At 45.9% G+C, this 18,687-nt stretch overlaps 2 protein-coding genes across 3 annotated transcripts; one reads left to right on the forward strand and one right to left on the reverse strand.

Moving 5' to 3' along the window:
* Positions 1 to 893: 893 nt before the first annotated feature.
* On the reverse strand, positions 894 to 15,942 carry fyco1a (FYVE and coiled-coil domain autophagy adaptor 1a). 2 transcript variants are annotated; one of them, XM_047049556.1, is made up of 18 exons: positions 15,867 to 15,932; positions 15,300 to 15,395; positions 14,392 to 14,498; positions 14,072 to 14,197; positions 12,477 to 12,583; positions 11,940 to 12,083; positions 11,702 to 11,795; positions 8,877 to 11,393; positions 8,643 to 8,735; positions 8,048 to 8,166; positions 7,720 to 7,887; positions 6,395 to 6,547; positions 5,882 to 6,111; positions 4,983 to 5,130; positions 4,188 to 4,280; positions 3,469 to 3,679; positions 2,796 to 2,905; positions 894 to 2,656 (listed from the first exon to the last, which is right to left on the reverse strand). In XM_047049556.1, exons 2-18 carry the CDS (start codon positions 15,349 to 15,351, stop codon positions 2,581 to 2,583), a joined length of 4,548 nt encoding a protein of 1,515 aa, XP_046905512.1. In that variant the 5' UTR covers positions 15,352 to 15,395; positions 15,867 to 15,932; the 3' UTR covers positions 894 to 2,580. The 2 variants fall into 2 exon arrangements, with proteins under 2 accessions (XP_046905512.1, XP_046905511.1); XM_047049555.1 differs by having other exon boundaries at positions 895 to 2,656; positions 15,300 to 15,398; positions 15,867 to 15,942.
* Positions 15,943 to 17,230: 1,288 nt separating this feature from the next.
* On the forward strand, positions 17,231 to 18,639 carry xcr1a.1 (chemokine (C motif) receptor 1a, duplicate 1). Its single transcript, XM_047049911.1, has 2 exons — positions 17,231 to 17,324; positions 17,488 to 18,639. The coding sequence occupies exon 2, from the start codon at positions 17,506 to 17,508 to the stop codon at positions 18,505 to 18,507; it is 1,002 nt and encodes a 333-aa protein (XP_046905867.1). The 5' UTR covers positions 17,231 to 17,324; positions 17,488 to 17,505; the 3' UTR covers positions 18,508 to 18,639.
* Positions 18,640 to 18,687: the final 48 nt, after the last annotated feature.

Raw genomic sequence — 18,687 nt, forward strand, 5'->3', positions numbered from 1 at the left:
GAATTGAGCATTCGATCTTGAGTGGAGTCCACTCGTGTAACCATGGTAAAACGTTTCTCATTTGCTTATTAGCCTACTATTTTTGGGTAATTTAAGGTCTAGGATCAAGGAGCATTGACGTGAGAAGAGCGAGACAATTTTCACGAAAATATATTAGCCTATCCTTATAAGTGACATTCCAAACCTGGAAGTGCAACTAATTTTTGTTGCCAATAACCTGACACTTGTCTCAAATTTATTGTTCCGAGCTTAACAACGCCGATGCACTTTTGGAGCGACAGCACCGCAGCGCTGAGTGTCTTTTCTGTTACGGTAGAAAGCCTTCACGCTCTACGTGAATGCGATTGTGCAAGCTCCATGAGCAAGACTAGTGCTGCCAGACCGGTGAGTAGATGTCAATTAAAGCTATAATTCCGGTTGTCTGGTACAGTGGAAGCTAAACGAAATGTGTCCAACAACAGCTTCACAGTCTTTGCCAAATACCTACCATTGTTTGCACTTATTTCAGATAATAATAAATTTTTTAAATCGTTTCCCAAATTATGCCACAATTGTCAAATCTTCAATTAAAATTGAACAATTGACAAATGTTGACAATATTTCACAAATAATTCATCAAATGACCCTTAGCCTTTTAGAAGCCGTTAGAAATAGGTGGATTTCAATGAGCATGTTTCTTTACTTACTCTAGTTACCCTACCTGTGGTGAAAATCACTCATTCAACCAGTTTGAAGAGCAAATTATCTTCAGCCCACTCCCCCAACGCCCCTGCTTCTGTATCATATCACAAAGCAATGAGAAAAATAAACAAAGGTGTCTGCAGATTTCAGAGAAGAAATTGTAGCCAAGCACTGGCTATTTATTTCACATCTCCCTGCTTTATCACAAGCACATCTTTGTAAAACTGCTGTTCATAAAAAGATGCAAAATCAGTTTGTCAATGTAAAATACAATTCGCTTTATTTTAAATCAATCATCTGAAAGTGCACGTCTGTAGAGAAAATATGAGGCTTTGTATACAAATTGCACCATTTTAGACAATTCTGGGTAAGGAAGTACGACATTTTTTATAAATATAAAAAATTATCGTAAAACGCAGTAGAGTGTAGCCCTTGTTCCATTAGTGATATCCACGTCATCACGATAACATACTACTTGTGTGAGATAGTATTAACATTAACAGAAACAGAAAAACATGCAACACACAAAATTAAAACATAATTGGATCCTGGTGAGGAGGTAAAACGTAAATCTAAAACTGCAGCTTTAAACACACAAAACAAAACAGTAACATTTGCAGTTACCATGCTGGTATTTCCTCCCTGGACATCAGGCATGCACAGCCCTGTACCTTGTTCCACTTAATAATAAAGTGTATAACTACACGATCAAATACCAGTTTCGTGTTCCTATCCACAGATACTACTATGCAATGTCGACTTGAAGAATATTGTTAATAAATCTAAAACAAAATAAAACCATCTAGGAACATCTTCCTAAACCAAAAACCAACAAAGGACATTCTTTTTCGAATGTCGTCAACAAATTCCTTTGACAAAAGTAAATCTCATGCATAAATAGGTATAATGCATATGTGTTTTCAATCGTATATTGAAATATATAGTATGTTACTTGAAGATGGCATCATCTTGCATCGACATTCGAAACAAGAAAATGATGATAGTGATAATAGAAGTGACAGACCCATTGACTGTTAGTGTTACCTGGAACTGTTGTCAGTATGTTCCTTTGAGTTTAAAGGTAGCTAATATACATAGTATTAGCTGAAATTCAAACAGTATCATCTAAAAGAACAGATTGTCAGTTATAAAATTATGGAGAAAACAAAGAAAATCACAGAACCATTGTCTTTCGCATCACAGTCATGTGGATCAGCTTTGGACAAAATTGGAAGGCTTCCAAACTTCTATTTTTTTAGTACAGATAGAAAATATTTATCTAAACCATGAAATATTTAAGTGTCACAAAAACAGATCCCTTCAACTCCTGAGTTCCACAAAGCGAGCAGACTTCAAAGATTTCCTTAGACACAGAATGGCTGCCCCACTAAAGGCCTGCATTACTGTTGAAATGCACATATAAAAGGTTAATCTCATTCATTCGCTGAGGCTTTGAAGAACCCAAAAAGCATTTTTTATTTTTATCAAACACAAATAACACCTACCATTAGTGTTGACTGTATCTTTTAAAAATCTAGTTCATCTTGATATTACCAGTACATATGTGCAAATATGTTTTCATGCTTACATGAATTGTCGGATTATGTTTTATAAACGTATTAGTATCTCCATAGTCACACTTCCTTACACTTCATCTCCATCTGTGAACGGTTAAACTGGGCGGGAGGTCAAACCACAAACACACTCCACAGCATGAAAGAACACAAGATCGCTAAAACAAAAAATATATACTAGGGAACATGGCCCACTTAGCACCCTGAAGGATGGAAATAAAAAATAACTAAATGTAAAAGCGCCATTTTCGTTTTCCCCATCTCCCCTATGTCTTCATCCCTCTATAATCTACCCTGTATCAGAGTCAGAAATTGCAAACCAGGTTCATGGAAAATCACTCCCATCGTAGATTACTGGCTCCTCGATGGTTAAGTGGTACAGCACTTTCTTAGAGATGAACCTGGGGGATGGACAGAGATGAAAGTATGAAAACATGAGGCATAAAAGAACAAAAATCAATACATCAAAGAGCTTTTTCTTATTTCAGACTTGGAGTGGTGATGGTTAGAAGTGAGCGTGTCCACTTGTGAGTGGCATACCGAGAAAAGGAGTTATCAAAGATGAGGGTGTACAGTCCGGGATTCCTGACTTTCAGCTGGCCTTGGATGGTCTCTTTGTGGGAATTACACCGAGTCAGAGGAATCAGCACCTGAAAAAAAGGATTAATATCAGCATTTACAGGATTCTAACACCCCCTTCACACCGTCTATATTTCCTTAGTGTGTTTTGGGTTTGTGCGTGTGAAATAAATAAAAATGATGTCATGAATTCTTTGACGTCATACTTTTCAAAACCGAGTTTCACAGTAGAGAAATGAATGGTCGTTATCAGGCAGCTGCAGAGCTTCATAACGACCGTTCATTAGAATCAGGTGTGCTGGACCAGGGAAAAACATGGAAAACTTCCAGGAGAGTGGGCCCTGAGGACCAGGATTAAAGAGCACTGTTCTATAGCCTTGATTCAATCAGACTTAATGTAATGTTGGTCAATGAAGCTGTTATACCCCCCTAGTGACTTTGAGGGGAAAAAAATGACCTCTATCCTTACAGGTGACACTATTCTCTCAAAATATAGGGTTGAGCTCAGCTGGCGAATAAAGCTTAAAATCCTGAAAAGAACATAGAGGAAAGGGGAAAAAAAACCTTCAGGACCCTTTTGACCTTCAAGGGGGCGCTGTTCTCTCGTTTACATTCTGGCCTGGAGTGAGCTTACCTTGGACTGCTCCACCTTGGAGTCGGCAGTGTCGCGGTACACCACGCTGAAGGAGATGCTCTTGGGTTCGGAGGAGAACACCCACTTGATGGTGGGGCCGGGGTTGTCCACGGCGATGGCTACCACGCTGTAGCAACTGGACTTGACGAAGAGCTCACGGGAGCCATCGCCAAACTGAGTCACGTCGGCGAGGCCGAGGGGGACGACAAGCCTGCGGGCGTTCACATGTAGTCCTTTAGCAGACGCTCTTATCCAGAGCGACTTACAGTAAGTACAGGGACATTCTCCCCCGAGGCAAGTTAGGGTGAAGTTCCTTGCCCACAGGACACGTCATTTTCGCGGGCCGGGAATCGAACCGGCAACCTTAGGAGTAATAGCCCAATTCCCTAACCGCTCAGCTATCTGTCTCCCTAGCACAGCCAGACGTCATGCACACAGCTGGGGTACAGCAGCGGAGCCGTCTGACAGGGTTAGACAGCATGGGAGTCAAGACGGTCTTGCGTTCCCTCGGGCCTAAACATGTCGCCCAGCTCTTACAGTATCCCTCACGTCACGTACAGTATATTCATGTGTGGTTGATCTAGGACTGTGACTGCTGTCGTTTCATCTCATAAAAGGCTTTGCTGACAAGAACTGGGACAGTGGGTTCACTTTGAGTTGCTTTCGATGGAAAAAACAAACAAAAAAAAGCTACAACTGAAATGCACATGTTCACTCACGTTAGTTCCCCACATTTGAGAAGGTTAATCTCTGCATCCTGCACTGTGGGGACATTTTCTTCCGGGTCATCTGGGGTCAAGTCTCCTGTGCCTCTGTAAAATGAGAACATACGATCTCTAAAATCACTTTTATGTACATTATATCTAATAATGTGATATAAGAATACATTTACATCTAGCAATGCTTATCGGAGCATATAATGGTTCATTCCAAAAATCTGTGATCATTGTAAATATTATTTTGAGGCAGAAATTCTGGTTGAGATCTATCCTAGTGTGGTACAAGTGTGAGATTAGAATATCGAGAAGCGTAAAAGAAGCATGCAGAGATTACCGAGGCATTTCTCACATTCTGATTGGATAAGTACCCCCCAACCTCCAGTGGCATTCACAGTTAATACGTTCCCCAGGGATGGCAGAGTAGGCTCAGCTCCGCGATGATGACTCTTAACTACAGTACAACCCTACCAGGATCCATGGCCCCCCCTGATTACAGCTGCAGCATGTGAATGACATCAGAAATGACTTTGTGTGCTTTTTTTTCCCCTGTTCGTTTTAAGAGCAGGGTTTGATTGTAACCCTTGCCCACTGGCTAGCTTTTTGGTTGGACGAGTGGAATTCTGTACGAAGTGGCGTGATTGGTCGAGTAAAAAATGAATATGAATGAAATGCTTTGGCTCAATACATTACAGTCAAATGAGCACTTAAGAGACTCAGTGTAATTACAGTGTGTGTGCAGGTGTGGTGTGTGCAGGTGTGCAGGTGTGTGTGGATGCAGGTGTGTGTTTCACTTACATGTCCAACGCTCCTGGAGGTTTTGCTTCCTGTTCACCCTCCAGGGAACCCCCTGTAGTTTGGGACATGGTATCGCTATCATAGACCCCATTTACATCCTCCTCCGTGATGATGTCATAGGCCCCATCATCGGACTTAGGGTCCAACACTGCACAACAAACACAAGGTTAGGCCGGCAGGGCTTAACGGGCTAGGAACATGAGGTTTGAGAGGAAGTGTACATATATACTCCAGGCCAATCCTATTGAAGTGAAACACTCTTTCAAAACTAGGCCACGGCTGGTAAGTTTTGATTTGGTGGCTTTTTCAATTTATAGTAAAAGCAGAAAAAGCCAAACTGGAATTCACAAGGTTGAGCTGGGATGACCGCCATGACCACACAGTTACTTGTCTTTCATATGTAACTCAATGTTTGGAAGGTCAACTTGGCAGCACTGTGGTTCTCCCGAGTACTTTGCTGTACCCTATGTAGGCTTTTGTATTTTATAGTCTAGTATCTATGTCTGTTTTTTATTTATTTCTGTGAAAACCAATTGCCCTCTGGGGGAGAAGCACAGCTGGAAGTTGAAGTTGACTTTTCATTTCGTCCGAATAGAAGGTACTTTCAAAGAATGGCAGTTTCTGTCCTAATTTCGGAAGAAGATCAGAATAGCCTCACAGGGTTGGTTTGTTATGGGTTCCCCATTTCACTGAAAACCACTTCCCAGCTTTGAAACAACCTTCCTGCGTTTGTGTCCATTGAAAAGAGTGAGGTTGTGTGTGCGTGTGTTGCTGTGCAAATGCATCGACTAAAAACCGAAGACTGTATATTTGCGCCATACAAACAAACAAACAAACATGCATACGTCTCCACAGATCCAGTTCTGACGTGTGTTTGTTGATCCATGCATATATCATACCTGTGACCCTGGGTGTGGGTTTGTAGGGGGCTGGTTGGGGGTGGTCCTGAGGGTCGGCCTCGAGGGGAGGGGGCAGGGTTTCCGAGGGGCTCAGCTCAGCCTGGGTGAACCTCTCCACCACGGCGCTGTGCTGGGTGTAACACTCCCTACAGCAGCGCTCCTTCTTCCCACTGTGCTTGGTCGTCACAAAGTTGTTGCTGCAGTAGTAGCAGAAGATGCGGCCGCACAGTCTGCGCAGACAGGGCACAGGCGGAGGGTGAGGAGAAGACATCGGCCTACACTACATTTCAGAAAGCCTACACGGTAAGAAACGTGATAAAAGATTACAAAAATATACACATGACTGTGTCTGTGTTACAGCGCAGTTTGTGAACTGTGTACATCAAATCCACACGCTTTCGCCTACGATTCGCCATTACGTCCCCGCTGATCGGCCTTGTACAGTAACAACCACACAGGTGTGTTTTACAGAGGCGTAGGGCTCCAGGTGCCCCCCCTGAAGCCGGAGCTCACCTGCAGTGGTGTCTCCGTAGCCACCAGGTGAAGTGGCCCTGGCAGCCCAGGCAGTGAGTGGCCTCCTTGTCCACCAGCCACCAACGTTCCTCCGCACGCTGCTTCTGTTCAAACTCCAGAGCGTCAGACTTCTGCCACAGAGCGTCTTTATCCCTGCCAAAGACACACACACACACACTCAAAGTTGACCATAGACCTACACGGAGATGTGAAATGAGAAACGCGTACAGAGCCATTTGCAGTCACGCATACGGTGTTTTATACACAGTATGTAAGTCTGTTGATATTAGTGAGGATATGTCAGTCCAGGGGTACATTATTCATACTTTTGAAGCATAGCTTTTCTGCTCGATGAGGTTCAAGCAAGGGTTCTGCAAATCATATCTGTACATTTGTGAGTAATGGAGGAAAATGCACATTCCTGGGGTTGTTTGTCTTTATTCAGTTACACTCGATATTTTCTCCACCCCGCTGTTTTCATTTACGGAGGCTGAAGATAAGTCTAGCAGATGAGAGATGGAACACCAAAATTATGGGAGTAAATGAAGCGAGTAAGCAAAAAGAGACAAACAAAACTATTGGGGGGCACTTCATGGGAGCAGGCGGATTCAGAGAATATCTGCTCCCCGACCGGGGATGAAGGCTTAGTGAATCAAACCGCAGAGACATGTATTCATGTCACACACCACACAAGCCTGCTGAGCAGAAAGTAGATCATTTCCATCTTTCCTATTACCCATCTCATGTTTTCCAAACCACTTTTTTCTGCTCGTTGCTTTTCTGCACCATGCTGCTGCCTGAATCACCATATTTACTAGACATGGCTGTCTCTCACTCTCTCTCCGACTGTCACAATAAAAACAAAATCTGAGCTGAAACTCAAAACCCTGACGTCTGTCACTTAAGGAGTTTTTTATTTATTTAAGGGCTGCCTGTAGTGGCTGGCATCTGCATTGCCTAGAAGATTTTCTGCTTCCAGAAATCTTCAGGCAACTACACTTAATGTGAATAAAACATTTAGTACAAAGAAATATCTAGTCTGTAAGATGTTTATCGGTTTCTCTCATCTTCCCTGAAAGAGGAGGGGCGGGTGAGGAACGAGGGGCGGGTGAGGAACGAGGGGCGGGTGAGGAACGAGGGGCGGGTGAGGAACGAGGGGCGGGTGAGGAACGAGGGGCAGGTGAGGAACGAGGGGCGGGTGAGGAACGAGGGGCAGGTGAGGAACGAGGGGCGGGTGAGGAACGAGGGGCAGGTGAGGATCGAGGGGCGGGTGAGGAACGAGGGGCGGGTGAGGAACGAGGGGCATGTGAGGAACGAGGGCATACTTGATCAGCTCAATGAGCCGCTCCTCCAGGTAGCTTTTGGTTCTGCAGAGGTCATCGATCTCCGCAGCCATCGTGAGGTTCTGGTTCTGGTTCGAGGCCTCAGCCCGGTCCAGTTTCAGCTGCAGCTCGTCACGCACCTTCTGGGCATCCGACAAAACCTCCTCCGTGCTGACAGGAAAAATGTCGCAAAACAGCAATATTATTTACACGTGAAAAGACACAGGGATGCAGGAAATGTCTGATGATGTAGTTAACAATTTTTTTTTTTGTGGCACTTAATCTTTGCTTAATCTTGTTTACTCGTTGGTCGGGGGCTTCAGGACTTTACCTAGCAACAGAGTATTTCAGTCTCTGGATCTCCTCGTCGCTCTGGCGAAGCGAAGCTTCTGACCGCGTGGCGTGAGCATCTTTCTCTCCGATGAGACGGAAGTACTCCACATTTACACTCTTTGTCAAAGAAACAGAACAAACATTGTTTTGGAAAACAACATATGCAGAGGTCGGCGTAATTAGAGCGTTCCTCTGATTCAACTTCCTTATTTCTGTACCACTGTATCAGACAGTGAACGAATACGTTGGAAGCCTACAGAGGGTTTATAGTTAAACTGGCAAACAGGTGTTCCAGTTAAGCATACCACTTCCTGTTTCACATCATCTGTGGTGGACAGAATCAATCAAAATAACCCTGCTCTTGGCGATTACGCACAGTTTATGGAAACAAAACGCTTATCGACATTATCTTCATTCATCCCCCACACATGCACAGGCTTGTGTGTTACTTCCTGTCCTCCTTCCTGTAATGAAACCCCCACTCTTTCTCCCTCGACAGCTGTCTGAACCCAGTTGGTTTTGAACCCGTCGTGAACACAGTCACTGAGAACACGGTGGAGATATGTAGATGGATAGACGATGAAGGTCCAGACCTCTAACTCGGACACCTTGGCCTCCAGACTCGACACCTTCTGCTTCTCTGTTTGCAGCTGTGCTCTTGCATTTCTCAGCTCCTCATTTACATTCTAGATGGAGAGAGAAAATAACGTGACATGAAATGATGATGGGTTGTTGGGAGGAGCAGAGTGAAGAGGTGTCATGCTGATTCAGTGCTGAGAGATTAACCCCCAGGGAGAGTAGCCTTTTGAAGAAGCAATCCAACTCACCTTGATTTGGTTCTGAGAATTCATGCTCTCCGAACTCATCTGGAACTTCACGGCCTCCATCTCCTCACGACCAGAGTCCTCGAGCATCTTCACCTGACCCTCTGCCTTCTCCAACTTCTCCTGCAGCTCCAGCATGGTTGCCGGAAGGTTTTCCGTCTGTTTCAGCTCCTCGTTGAGGCTGAGGTTCTCCTGCCGCAGGGCGGCCAGGCAGGCCTCGAGTCGCTCCCCCTCCCTGGTCGTCTTCTCCTTTAGCATCTCCATCTCGGTCGCCCCGCCTTCCCAGTGTTCCCTGGCCTCCTCCTTCTCCGCCGTCAGCCTGCAGATGGTCATCCCCAGCTCCGCCATCTCGGTGTTCGCCCGGTGGAGCCCCTCTTTGGTCTCTGTGCTCTCTAGCTCCAGCCTCTCGTTCTGGGCCTTCAGAGTCGCCAGCTGTTCCCTTCCGGAAGCTTCCAGGGCAGCCAGCTCTGCGTGAGCGGCCTTGTCCCTGTCGCGCTCCCTGGCCAGCGCCTCCTCTCGCTCTCGGCACTGGAGCAGTTCGGCCACGTGCTCCTGGTTGAGTGCCTCCGTCTGGACTTTGAGCTGCTCCGTCAGGGTCCTCAGCTCGTCCCTCTGGGCCTCGGTCACCTGCAGCTGAGCCTCGGTCTTCACCCTCTCCTCCCCGGACTTCTGTAGCTGCACCCTCAGGTCCAGAACCTCCCCCTGGAGCCTGGAGACCTCCTTGACGTTCACTTCCAGCTGGCTCTCCACCAGCGTCAGCCTGGAAGCTGCCTCTTGGCTTTCCTTGGCTTGGGCAGAGCTCCTCTCCAGCTGGGCCTTCTCCACAGCTTGCGTCTGTGAGGTCACCCTCTGGATCAGCTCCGTCTGCCTGGCACAGGTGTCCTCCGCCTGGGCCTTGGCCTTCTCCAGCTCTCTCTCTCTGGCCTCCAGGTCCTCCATCCGGGCCTGGAGCTCCGCGCAGTCCTTCTTCTTGTTCTCCAACTGGGCCTCCCTGTCTCTGAGACGCTCCTGGAGACCCGCCTCGCTCCTCCGCGAGACCCCCAAGCTCTTCTCCAGCTCCCCGATCTGCCCGTGGATGGCCCGGAGCTCCTCCTGCATGGAGCCCAGCGCCACTTTCACCGTGGCTTGCTCCTCCCTCAGGCTGACGTTCTCCTTCTCCAGGCGCTTGGCGTTCTTGTCGGAGACCCCGGCGGCCATGGCGGCCCTCTGAAGGCTCTCGTCCAGGGCCCGGTTCTCTTCGCGCAGCCTCCTCTCCTTCTCGTCCACCGTGACCTTGGCGTCGTCCAACTGGCTCCGCAGCTGCTTGTCAGAGGCCCTCAGGGCGGCCACCTCCGCCTCCAGCGCCGCGCGGTTCTCCGCCAGCTCCTTCTTCAGCTCCTCGTTCCTCTTCGCCGCGCTCAGCAGCTTCCCGTTGAGCTCCATCAGGTTAGTGCACTGGGTCTTGTAGTCCTCGGTTTTCTTGGCCTGATCCCTGTGGGCGGCCTCCGCCTCAGAGAGGCTGCCGCTGAGGCCTTCCCTTTCCGCGGTCAGGCTCTGATTCTGGGCCTCCGACTCCTGGAGCCTCCCAGTGCTGGAGGCCAGCTCGGCCTCCGTGTTCCTCAGCTTCTTCCTCAGTGAGAGGAGCTCCCTTTCTTGAGATTCCTTGACTTCTGCTGCACTCTTCTGCGTCTCCTCTTTCTCGTCCTCTGACCTCCTCCTGATCTCCTCGGCCAGCCTCTCTTTCTCCTCCAAAGCACGCTGGAGGTCCTGAAGTTGCCGCTGCAGGTTGCTGGCTTCCTTCTCCCTCACCGACAACGCCCCCTGCAGATTCTCAATAGCGTTGAGCTGATCCTTTGCCTGCTCCTTAAGCTTGGCTTTCTGCTCGGCTGAAGACAATGCCAGCGCTGCACGTTTCGTTTCGGCCTCTTTCGCCGCCGTCTCCTGGCCCCTCAGCTCCTCTGCGAGTCTTTCTGCATGCCTCCTCCTCTCCTCCCCCTCCACCACAGCGTCCATCTTCCCTTTGTCCGCCTCCTTCAGCTTGTCGAGGAGTTCGTGGATCTTCTGGGCCGAGTCAAAGTAGCTGGCTGCCTGCTGTCCCTTCTCATCCAGCACCCCGTCAAGCTTAGCCATGAGCTCTGCGTTTTTCCCCTCGGCGACCAGCATCTTTTCTTGAAGGAGGCGCTGTTCTGTCGCCCGGGCCCTCTCAGCCATCCGGAGACCCTCCAGCTCCTTCTCCAGGGCCTCCTCGCGCCCCTCCAGGGTCCTGAGGGCCCTCTGCAGGCCCGCTTGCTCCCCCTGGGCGGCCAGAGACACGTCCAGCTGCCTCTGGAGCTCCACCACCACCCCCCTGAGCTCGGCCCCCTCCTCCCCCAGCTGCTGCACCCTCTCCAGCAGCTCCCGCTGCTTGAGCTCCGACTGGTCCAGCTCCAGGCGGAGGTCGTCGACGGCGCTGACGTCCGCGCCGCAGGCAGGAAGGGACTCGTTCAGCTCGCTCAGCATGCCCGTTCCATAGTCGGGGCTGGACGGGAACTCGTGCGCCTGCTGAGGAGAGGTGGCGAGGGGGCAAGGGGGTGGGGGGAGAGGGGGTTGGTGGGAATGGGTAAGGGGGTAGAGGGGAAGACAGGGTGGGGGGAGAGGGGGTTGGTGGGAGTGGGTAAGGGGGTAGAGGGGGAGACAGGTTGGGGGGAGAGAAAAACAGCCAGATGTTCAGGAGGAGACACATTCTGTTCTCGTTATATTTTAACATGATATTACTCATTATATTATATGTTATTAGAAAACACTGTGGAGGACTTTGGCTGTTCAGATTAAGGTTAAGAATTCCCTGTTCTGTACGTGCGTGCTAGTACCTGTGAGTAAGTGCTGGCAAGACTGTTGATGCTGGAACTACGACTAGGGGCTTTCCACGTGTGACTCGGCGAATTTGGCAAGCCCAGAGTTCTCCTGTAAATCAGTAAACCACATTCGTACACAAAATGTTTACGGTCTCCGTGAAGTTTAGGAAGGGAAGGGTGGAGTGTGCTGACACAAAAGTACTCGTTTGTTTTGTGATTTGGCTCACAAAGCTCAGTGAAGGTGATGGGCTACCTGGCGAAAGTGGGCCAGGATGAATCGAGATCATGACCCCTGGAGGCCACGTCAAACTGGACCTCGTTGAGCTCATACAGATGACTGATGATGTCAACACTGAGGTGTGGTTTCAGGAAGGGGCTGCGTGCGTAGAACCAATCGCTATGGGCGATTTAGGAAGTGAGAGAAGGGGGGGGGGAAAGGGGGGAGTTAGACCTGACTTAGAAGATTAAACAGATACACGTGATTCTCTTGTTACTTAGATATATCAACCGCATTGTTATGCATACTACAACACAAACACAATGCATGATTACAGGTACTTTGCTTCCAGTACGCTAGGTGGGGAACAGAGATGCAAAAGGATGGAAGTGAAACTTGGAATGAAAGCTTTTCACATAGCCAGGGAGGATATGGTAGGAACCTGGGTCGTAGTTACGGACAGAAACCAAAACACTCTGAATAGAACCTACTGTACGCTACGTGAACTACTTCCCCTGGGGCTGGTAAGAGCTGGCCTGTGTACAGTAAATGCAGTGCTGGGTGGAGATTCACCTTGTGACCCTCTGGTTCATCAGACACTGTTGCAGAGTGTCTGCCAAGCGCTGGTGTACCAGGGAGTAGCGAATGAAGGCCCTGCCTTTACCCAAAGAGGTTTTCAGCTGAAGGAGGAAAACGGCTGTGTCAATTATACACACTATTTACTGTTACAGACACAGGAAATTATACAAGCTACGAGAAAACACTTTTAAACCCTTTTTTCTTCCATCTTTATAATAACGGATCTAAGAACTCATCTTTTCCACCAAGTGTCCGGATGCAATTCTTAAAGTACGCGTATTTGGATCAGGTATCACCTTAGGCATCTACTAATGAATAACCTGTAATATAACAATGATATCCTCCCTGTTAATGATAATTTGGTGGGATGCTGTTGAGGTGGAGAGACATGGCACGGATTGCGTGTCGGGTAATTATCCTAAACGCGAGGTTGGCAGTGTCTGCTTCATTAGAATCTGATGAAGGAGCCAGATCACTGATTAGCAATCATATTAGTCAGGTGGGAGTCAGGTGGCTGAGCGGTTAGGGAATCGGGCTGGTAATCAAAAGGTTGCCGGTTCTATTCCTGGCCGTGCCGAAATGACGTTGTGTCTTAGGGTACGTCACTTAACCCTACTTGACTCGAGGGGAATGTCCCTGTACTTTATGTAAGTAAAGTATGTCGCTCTGGATAAGAGCGTCTGCTAAATAACTAAATGTAATTATATTAGTGTCATGCTGTATTCTTTACATGTTTTCTTACTTTATAGCATGTCAGTGCAGTTTAGTGCTTCACACCAATGGGCCACAACTGATTGTGTCTGATAACTAGTACTTTAAAACAGTTTTCTGTGATGAATGGCCTTATTGTTCTTACATGCTCTTATTGTTCTTCCCTTTGGGACTTATTTGGTTTCAGAATGTATGCTTCATGTTTGGATACTCGCGATGTTTGGGGCTATCTCGTTGTTATGATCAGTGACCTATGCACTTTTGTAAAACTCTCTCTTGGAAGTCGCTTTGGATAATAGATTCTGCTAATTGCATAAATGTAAAGATATGTAGTGATTCATATGAATGACCTTTATTTAAGCAATAAGCCCCAAGAGGCCGTGGTTTACGCTGATTTTAGAACAGTTAAGGGGAGTTGTTAGGCACGACGCGAAGCGGAGTGCCGAAAACCCCCTTACCTGTTCTAAAATCAGCGTAAACCACGGACTTGCGGGGCTTATTGCTTTTCTAAAACTGTTACTACAAATATTTGATATGGTTTCATCAATAAAAACAATTAGAAACAAAATAGTTTAATAATAAACCGTAATTCTTCCACTACTACAAAGTATAGTTCCTACATACATCGTTGCCACGCAACAGACAAAATGGACATCTTTGCCGTCTTTTTCAATTTGAAATATTCGATGCGCAGTAATATGGAATGTTAAAGAATGTTATGAGGACAACCTGTGAGGTTATACTGTATTTTACAACGGCATGGAACGCGATATAGCCAATCACAATGAAGGATGGGAACAACCAGTTTTAGAACTGTATACAACATCCAGGAAATAGATGACAAAAGGTGACATTTTAAAAAGCATTGCTCTGTATACCTCTGGGATGGACTTAACGAAGCGAATGCCATCGTTGGCTCCTTTGATTTTGGCCAAGCAGTCGCTGAAGTATTCCCAGTAGTCTTTCCTTGTACCCATAAATGTTGTCTTTTCTTTTAGGTCAAACTAAATGGAATGGACACAGATATTGAGACAAACTCTTTCTTGAACACTGACAAATTGTTAGCCATGGATTTCTTGCACTTTTTATTTTATAATATGGGATTTCCCCCCCCCCCCCCCCACACACACACCCCCCCTAATCAGACTAGAGGTACATACTGTATGTGGATAAATATTGTGTGAACACTGTCTTTTACCTGTAACAGGTACTCCAGTTTATAGGATAATTTATGCAGGTTGGAACTGTCGTCTGTGATTGGCTCCCCATTCTCCCTGTACTCTTTGGTGAGCTCTGTAACTGCATCTGAGAGAGAAAAGGTATCAGAGAGGAATATTGGCAAATACAGCGATGAAAGCCACATACAAACACAGGCAGACAAATAAGTAAACCCTGACGTAAAAATGCTACTTCCAGCTTGAATGTTGAATGTACTCAACCTGAAAGACACTTTATATAGGTCCTGGCATCACTCTGTTGCCATAATATGTAACATAATAACATTGTTTCCTCTCTGGTGTTGAAGAGAGCACAGACATGCAATTACTCAAACTCATCAGCCTACAGCACAGGCCCACCTTCAAAAGACACACACACACACACTACACTCACCACTAATTCAAACGAGACATAAAACACGTAAAATCTAAAATTCTAAACCTTCTACCACTCCTATCCCTAAACCTATGTTGTCCCTTCTCATGGAGCTTCTATCCTGAACATCCTACTTGCCTCTTATCCACCGCAAAAAGTAGAAGGACGTCTTAGACCGGCGCACTCGTATTAGGTCCCTCTCTCTGCCCTGCTGCATGCTGACCTCTGTACCAGACACAACCCTCTGTGCCCCAGACCAAGAGCCAGGGCTAAATCCAACACGTTCTCCTCATAGAAGGAGAAAATTACAACGTGCGGAAGAAAATATACTCCTTTTGGGTTGAATTTCAAATCGTGTGGCTGGTTTGATGTGCGCTGTCTGTTTCTGTCTCTCTATCAGCAAGACAATGATCTCTTTTCCTGACGCATTCACACAGACCCTCATGTTTTGTTGTACTAATACGCACAAAGGCACACATCCACAGACAAATGCACACACTCTGCTAACCCTACCATGCAGATCTCTGATAATCCTTTGAAGTTGGCTTTCGCCCACTGTAGCCATGGTCTGGCGGACTCTCTGACAGCCGGGTCACAGGGTCATGTAGCCTGCTGAATCAGACATTCACACAGTCAAGGACAAAAGAATCTCGTACAGGCTCGCATATTCTGCAACATCTCTCTCAGTCTCCTATCCATTCCTTTCCTCTCTCAGTCTAGGACTGTTACCATCTGTGTCCTTCTCTGACAACCACAATACTGCTTATCTGCCTTCCACTAATAACAATTTAAAATAAAACAGTATTTTCACTTCGTAGCCGTCTAGCAGGGTAAAATCCTCAGGGCCACTATCAACTCTGCCAACGTTAAGTTGTTTTCCTAGGCTAGTCTTTTAAAGAAAGTTAACTAGGTTAGCTAACTAACTCGCTAGCTGGTTAGCAATAGTTTGCATTAAATTGACAGCCGTTTTGTAAATATTATAGTTGTATCTAGCAAGTTAACATTACACTAAGGTGAACAATACACCTTCATAAATTATCACAAGAACAAAATAATATATCAGACACAACTTCGACATACTTTAAAGTACTGCAGGCTACAAATAACAATCCGAATAGTTTACTTTCACTCACAAACTTGCTACACAAGGGATCGGTGGAATATATTGATTGACAACACTATCTTGCACTCATTTTACGAGATTACAGGTTTGTGTCAGTGGTGGGTGGGAACCAGCGAGAGACAAATGTAGTTTGGTTGTAGCGTAGTCTCTGGAAGTAAACAGTGGCGTCACGTGACAACATGCTTCGTACTTGAGCTCAACCTACATTTCAACACTCAGGTTCAAGGAAGGCAGAGCCAGTATTCAAGGTGTAAAACCTACTTGGCACAGTGTGATGCGAGATATCTGTTTAAGTTTCACACATTTACAGCTGACAGACTATTTTTCAACATTTTCATGCAGTTATTTCCTTTTACAGTAGATACTGCAAACACCTCAGAATGTTGAAGTGGTCACATTTGAAACTGAAGGACTTAAAATCTTTGTGTCTATTCCAATATGTAATGATGGTATTCAATGACACAAGTTTGTGTTCTAGAAAGAGTGGTCTGGAGTCGCAGAGGTCCGATAATATCAGCTTTAATGCAGCAGTTGGAAATCAACAAGTACAGAGCTCTGGGGTTGTCTATGTTTCCCTGCCCGCAACAGAGTTTGGGCTGGTTCACGAAGTCCAACTGGCTATCTGTCCCTGCCCCAGCATATATTATACAGTGCAGTAAGATAAAAAGATGAAAAGAGGGTTGAGCTTTCTCATGCATCAGGGAGTTGTTCTTGCCTACGCGTCCCACCTGCTCGGGTGCCGTCTCAGCCTGGTTTCAAGGTTGCTTCTGAAATGAAGAGATTAAGACACAAAATAAAGCCTGTTCCCCACACCCTGTGTGAGACACAATGTTTAAGCCTGAGCAAACTTTATGAAACAAAGTTCATAAAACATAACTCTAATAAGCCCAATATATAATTTCAATAGACACATAGAGTCGTACGAACATTGTTCCTGTTGCTATATTTACTAGTGCACAGTACAAATATTGATAACTTGAACTAGCCTATAATGATAGCCCCTTGATAGAATTGGTGGCACACAGATATCTAGAATTATAGAAAGTGCTGTGCCCGTGATGCAGCTGGAGATGACAGTTCATGAATTGTACTGTAATGTATTATACATTCTTTAAAACTACAGCAATAAATCAAAACAGGATACAGTGGGCTAATGCATTTATAAAGCTACATTCTAATTCGGAGAACTTCGTCAGAAAGTCTTTTTTTTACAGGATGCCACATCCTGAGGCCGGAGGCCACATATCACAGCCTAAGCCTCTGGCATTGGTCTACCTATTACAATACCTCCAATGACGTTTCCAGTCTGCAGCTTGTGACATTTAAGGAAACTTCCTTTTCTCAATTTTAGGAGTATAATACGCACAGCGCATAACAGAAACTCACAGAGGAGTCACTACACCTATCGACAACAGGTAGTTTCACTATTTTTATGTTCTTGTTTGTTTTATGCACTTTCTGTATATTATTCGTTATATCATTGCCTATTTAGTTGCACAGTACTTGTGGACACTGATTATTTAGGCATTCAATTTCACAATCCATTTTTTTGTCTGCTTTTCTACATCACTTTTTCAGGTTTTTTATATCATTGCCATGGAGAACAGTGAAACAACTCTGCCGTATGACACTGACTATGAAGATCAGGTCTGTGACAAGGAACAGGTTGCCATGTTTGGCTCCATGGTCACCCCTGCCTTTTACTCTGTGGTCATCATCTTGAGTCTGGTTGGCAATCTTTTGGTTCTCGTAATCCTGGGTCTGTACGAAAACCTCAAGTCTCTCACTAACATCTTCATCCTCAACATGGCCCTGTCGGATTTGTTGTTCACCGCGAGCCTGCCCATTTGGGCGGTTTACGACATGTGGGGATGGATTTTTGAGGAGGTCACCTGTAAAGCCATCACTCTGATTTTCTATGCTGGGTTCTACAGCAGTATGTTGTTCCTGACAATTATGACTATTCACCGTTACCTTGCCGTGGTTCATCCTCTGTTTGACCTTGGTACACAAAAGGGCTGCTATGGGTTCATGTCCTCCCTCACCATTTGGATTGTTAGCTTTGCTGCAGCAACACCAGCGCTGATCTTTACAGATGTCCAGTTGAACCCCCACACAAACGTGTGGCACTGTGAATACGAGGATGTCTGGTGGAAGGAAATCGGTACCTACCAACAGAACTTATTTTTTTTGTCTGCCTTTGCAGTGATGGGTTTTTGTTACGTGAGGATATTGGGGAAAATTCTCAAATCAAGGACACACATGAGGAATAGAACTGTGAAGCTCATTTTCAGTATCGTGGCCGTATTTTTCTTGGGTTGGACTCCATATAATGTGATTATATTTTTAATTAAGATGTCAGACTATCTAGATGTACTTTCTGAATGTGATGTCAGCACAAATCTTGATTATGCGTTCTATGTGTGTCGACTCATTGCATTTTCCCATTGTTGTCTCAACCCTGTATTCTATGCATTCCTTGGAGTGAAGTTCAGAAATCATTTGAAAGTAATTTTGTCGAAAGTTGTCCATCGGCAAAGGACAGAGGTTTTACAGAGCAGAACGGTTAACGTCTACTCAATGGGATCAATGTACTGAGTGTACGTTTTCAGAAAGCGTGTCACACAAACAACAAACAATTCTACAGAGCTTCGGGAAACATTAAAAAAAACATTGTATTGGTCAATTAAGTAGATCACTTAAAGTCAATAAAATGCATACATTAGTGGTCAATGGAAGAATATACATTTGAACAGTAGAAACTGAAAGACGCCGTTG

The sequence above is a fragment of the Hypomesus transpacificus genome, chromosome 26 (genome assembly GCF_021917145.1).
Source record: "Hypomesus transpacificus isolate Combined female chromosome 26, fHypTra1, whole genome shotgun sequence".
NCBI classification, from domain to species: Eukaryota; Metazoa; Chordata; class Actinopteri; order Osmeriformes; family Osmeridae; genus Hypomesus; species Hypomesus transpacificus.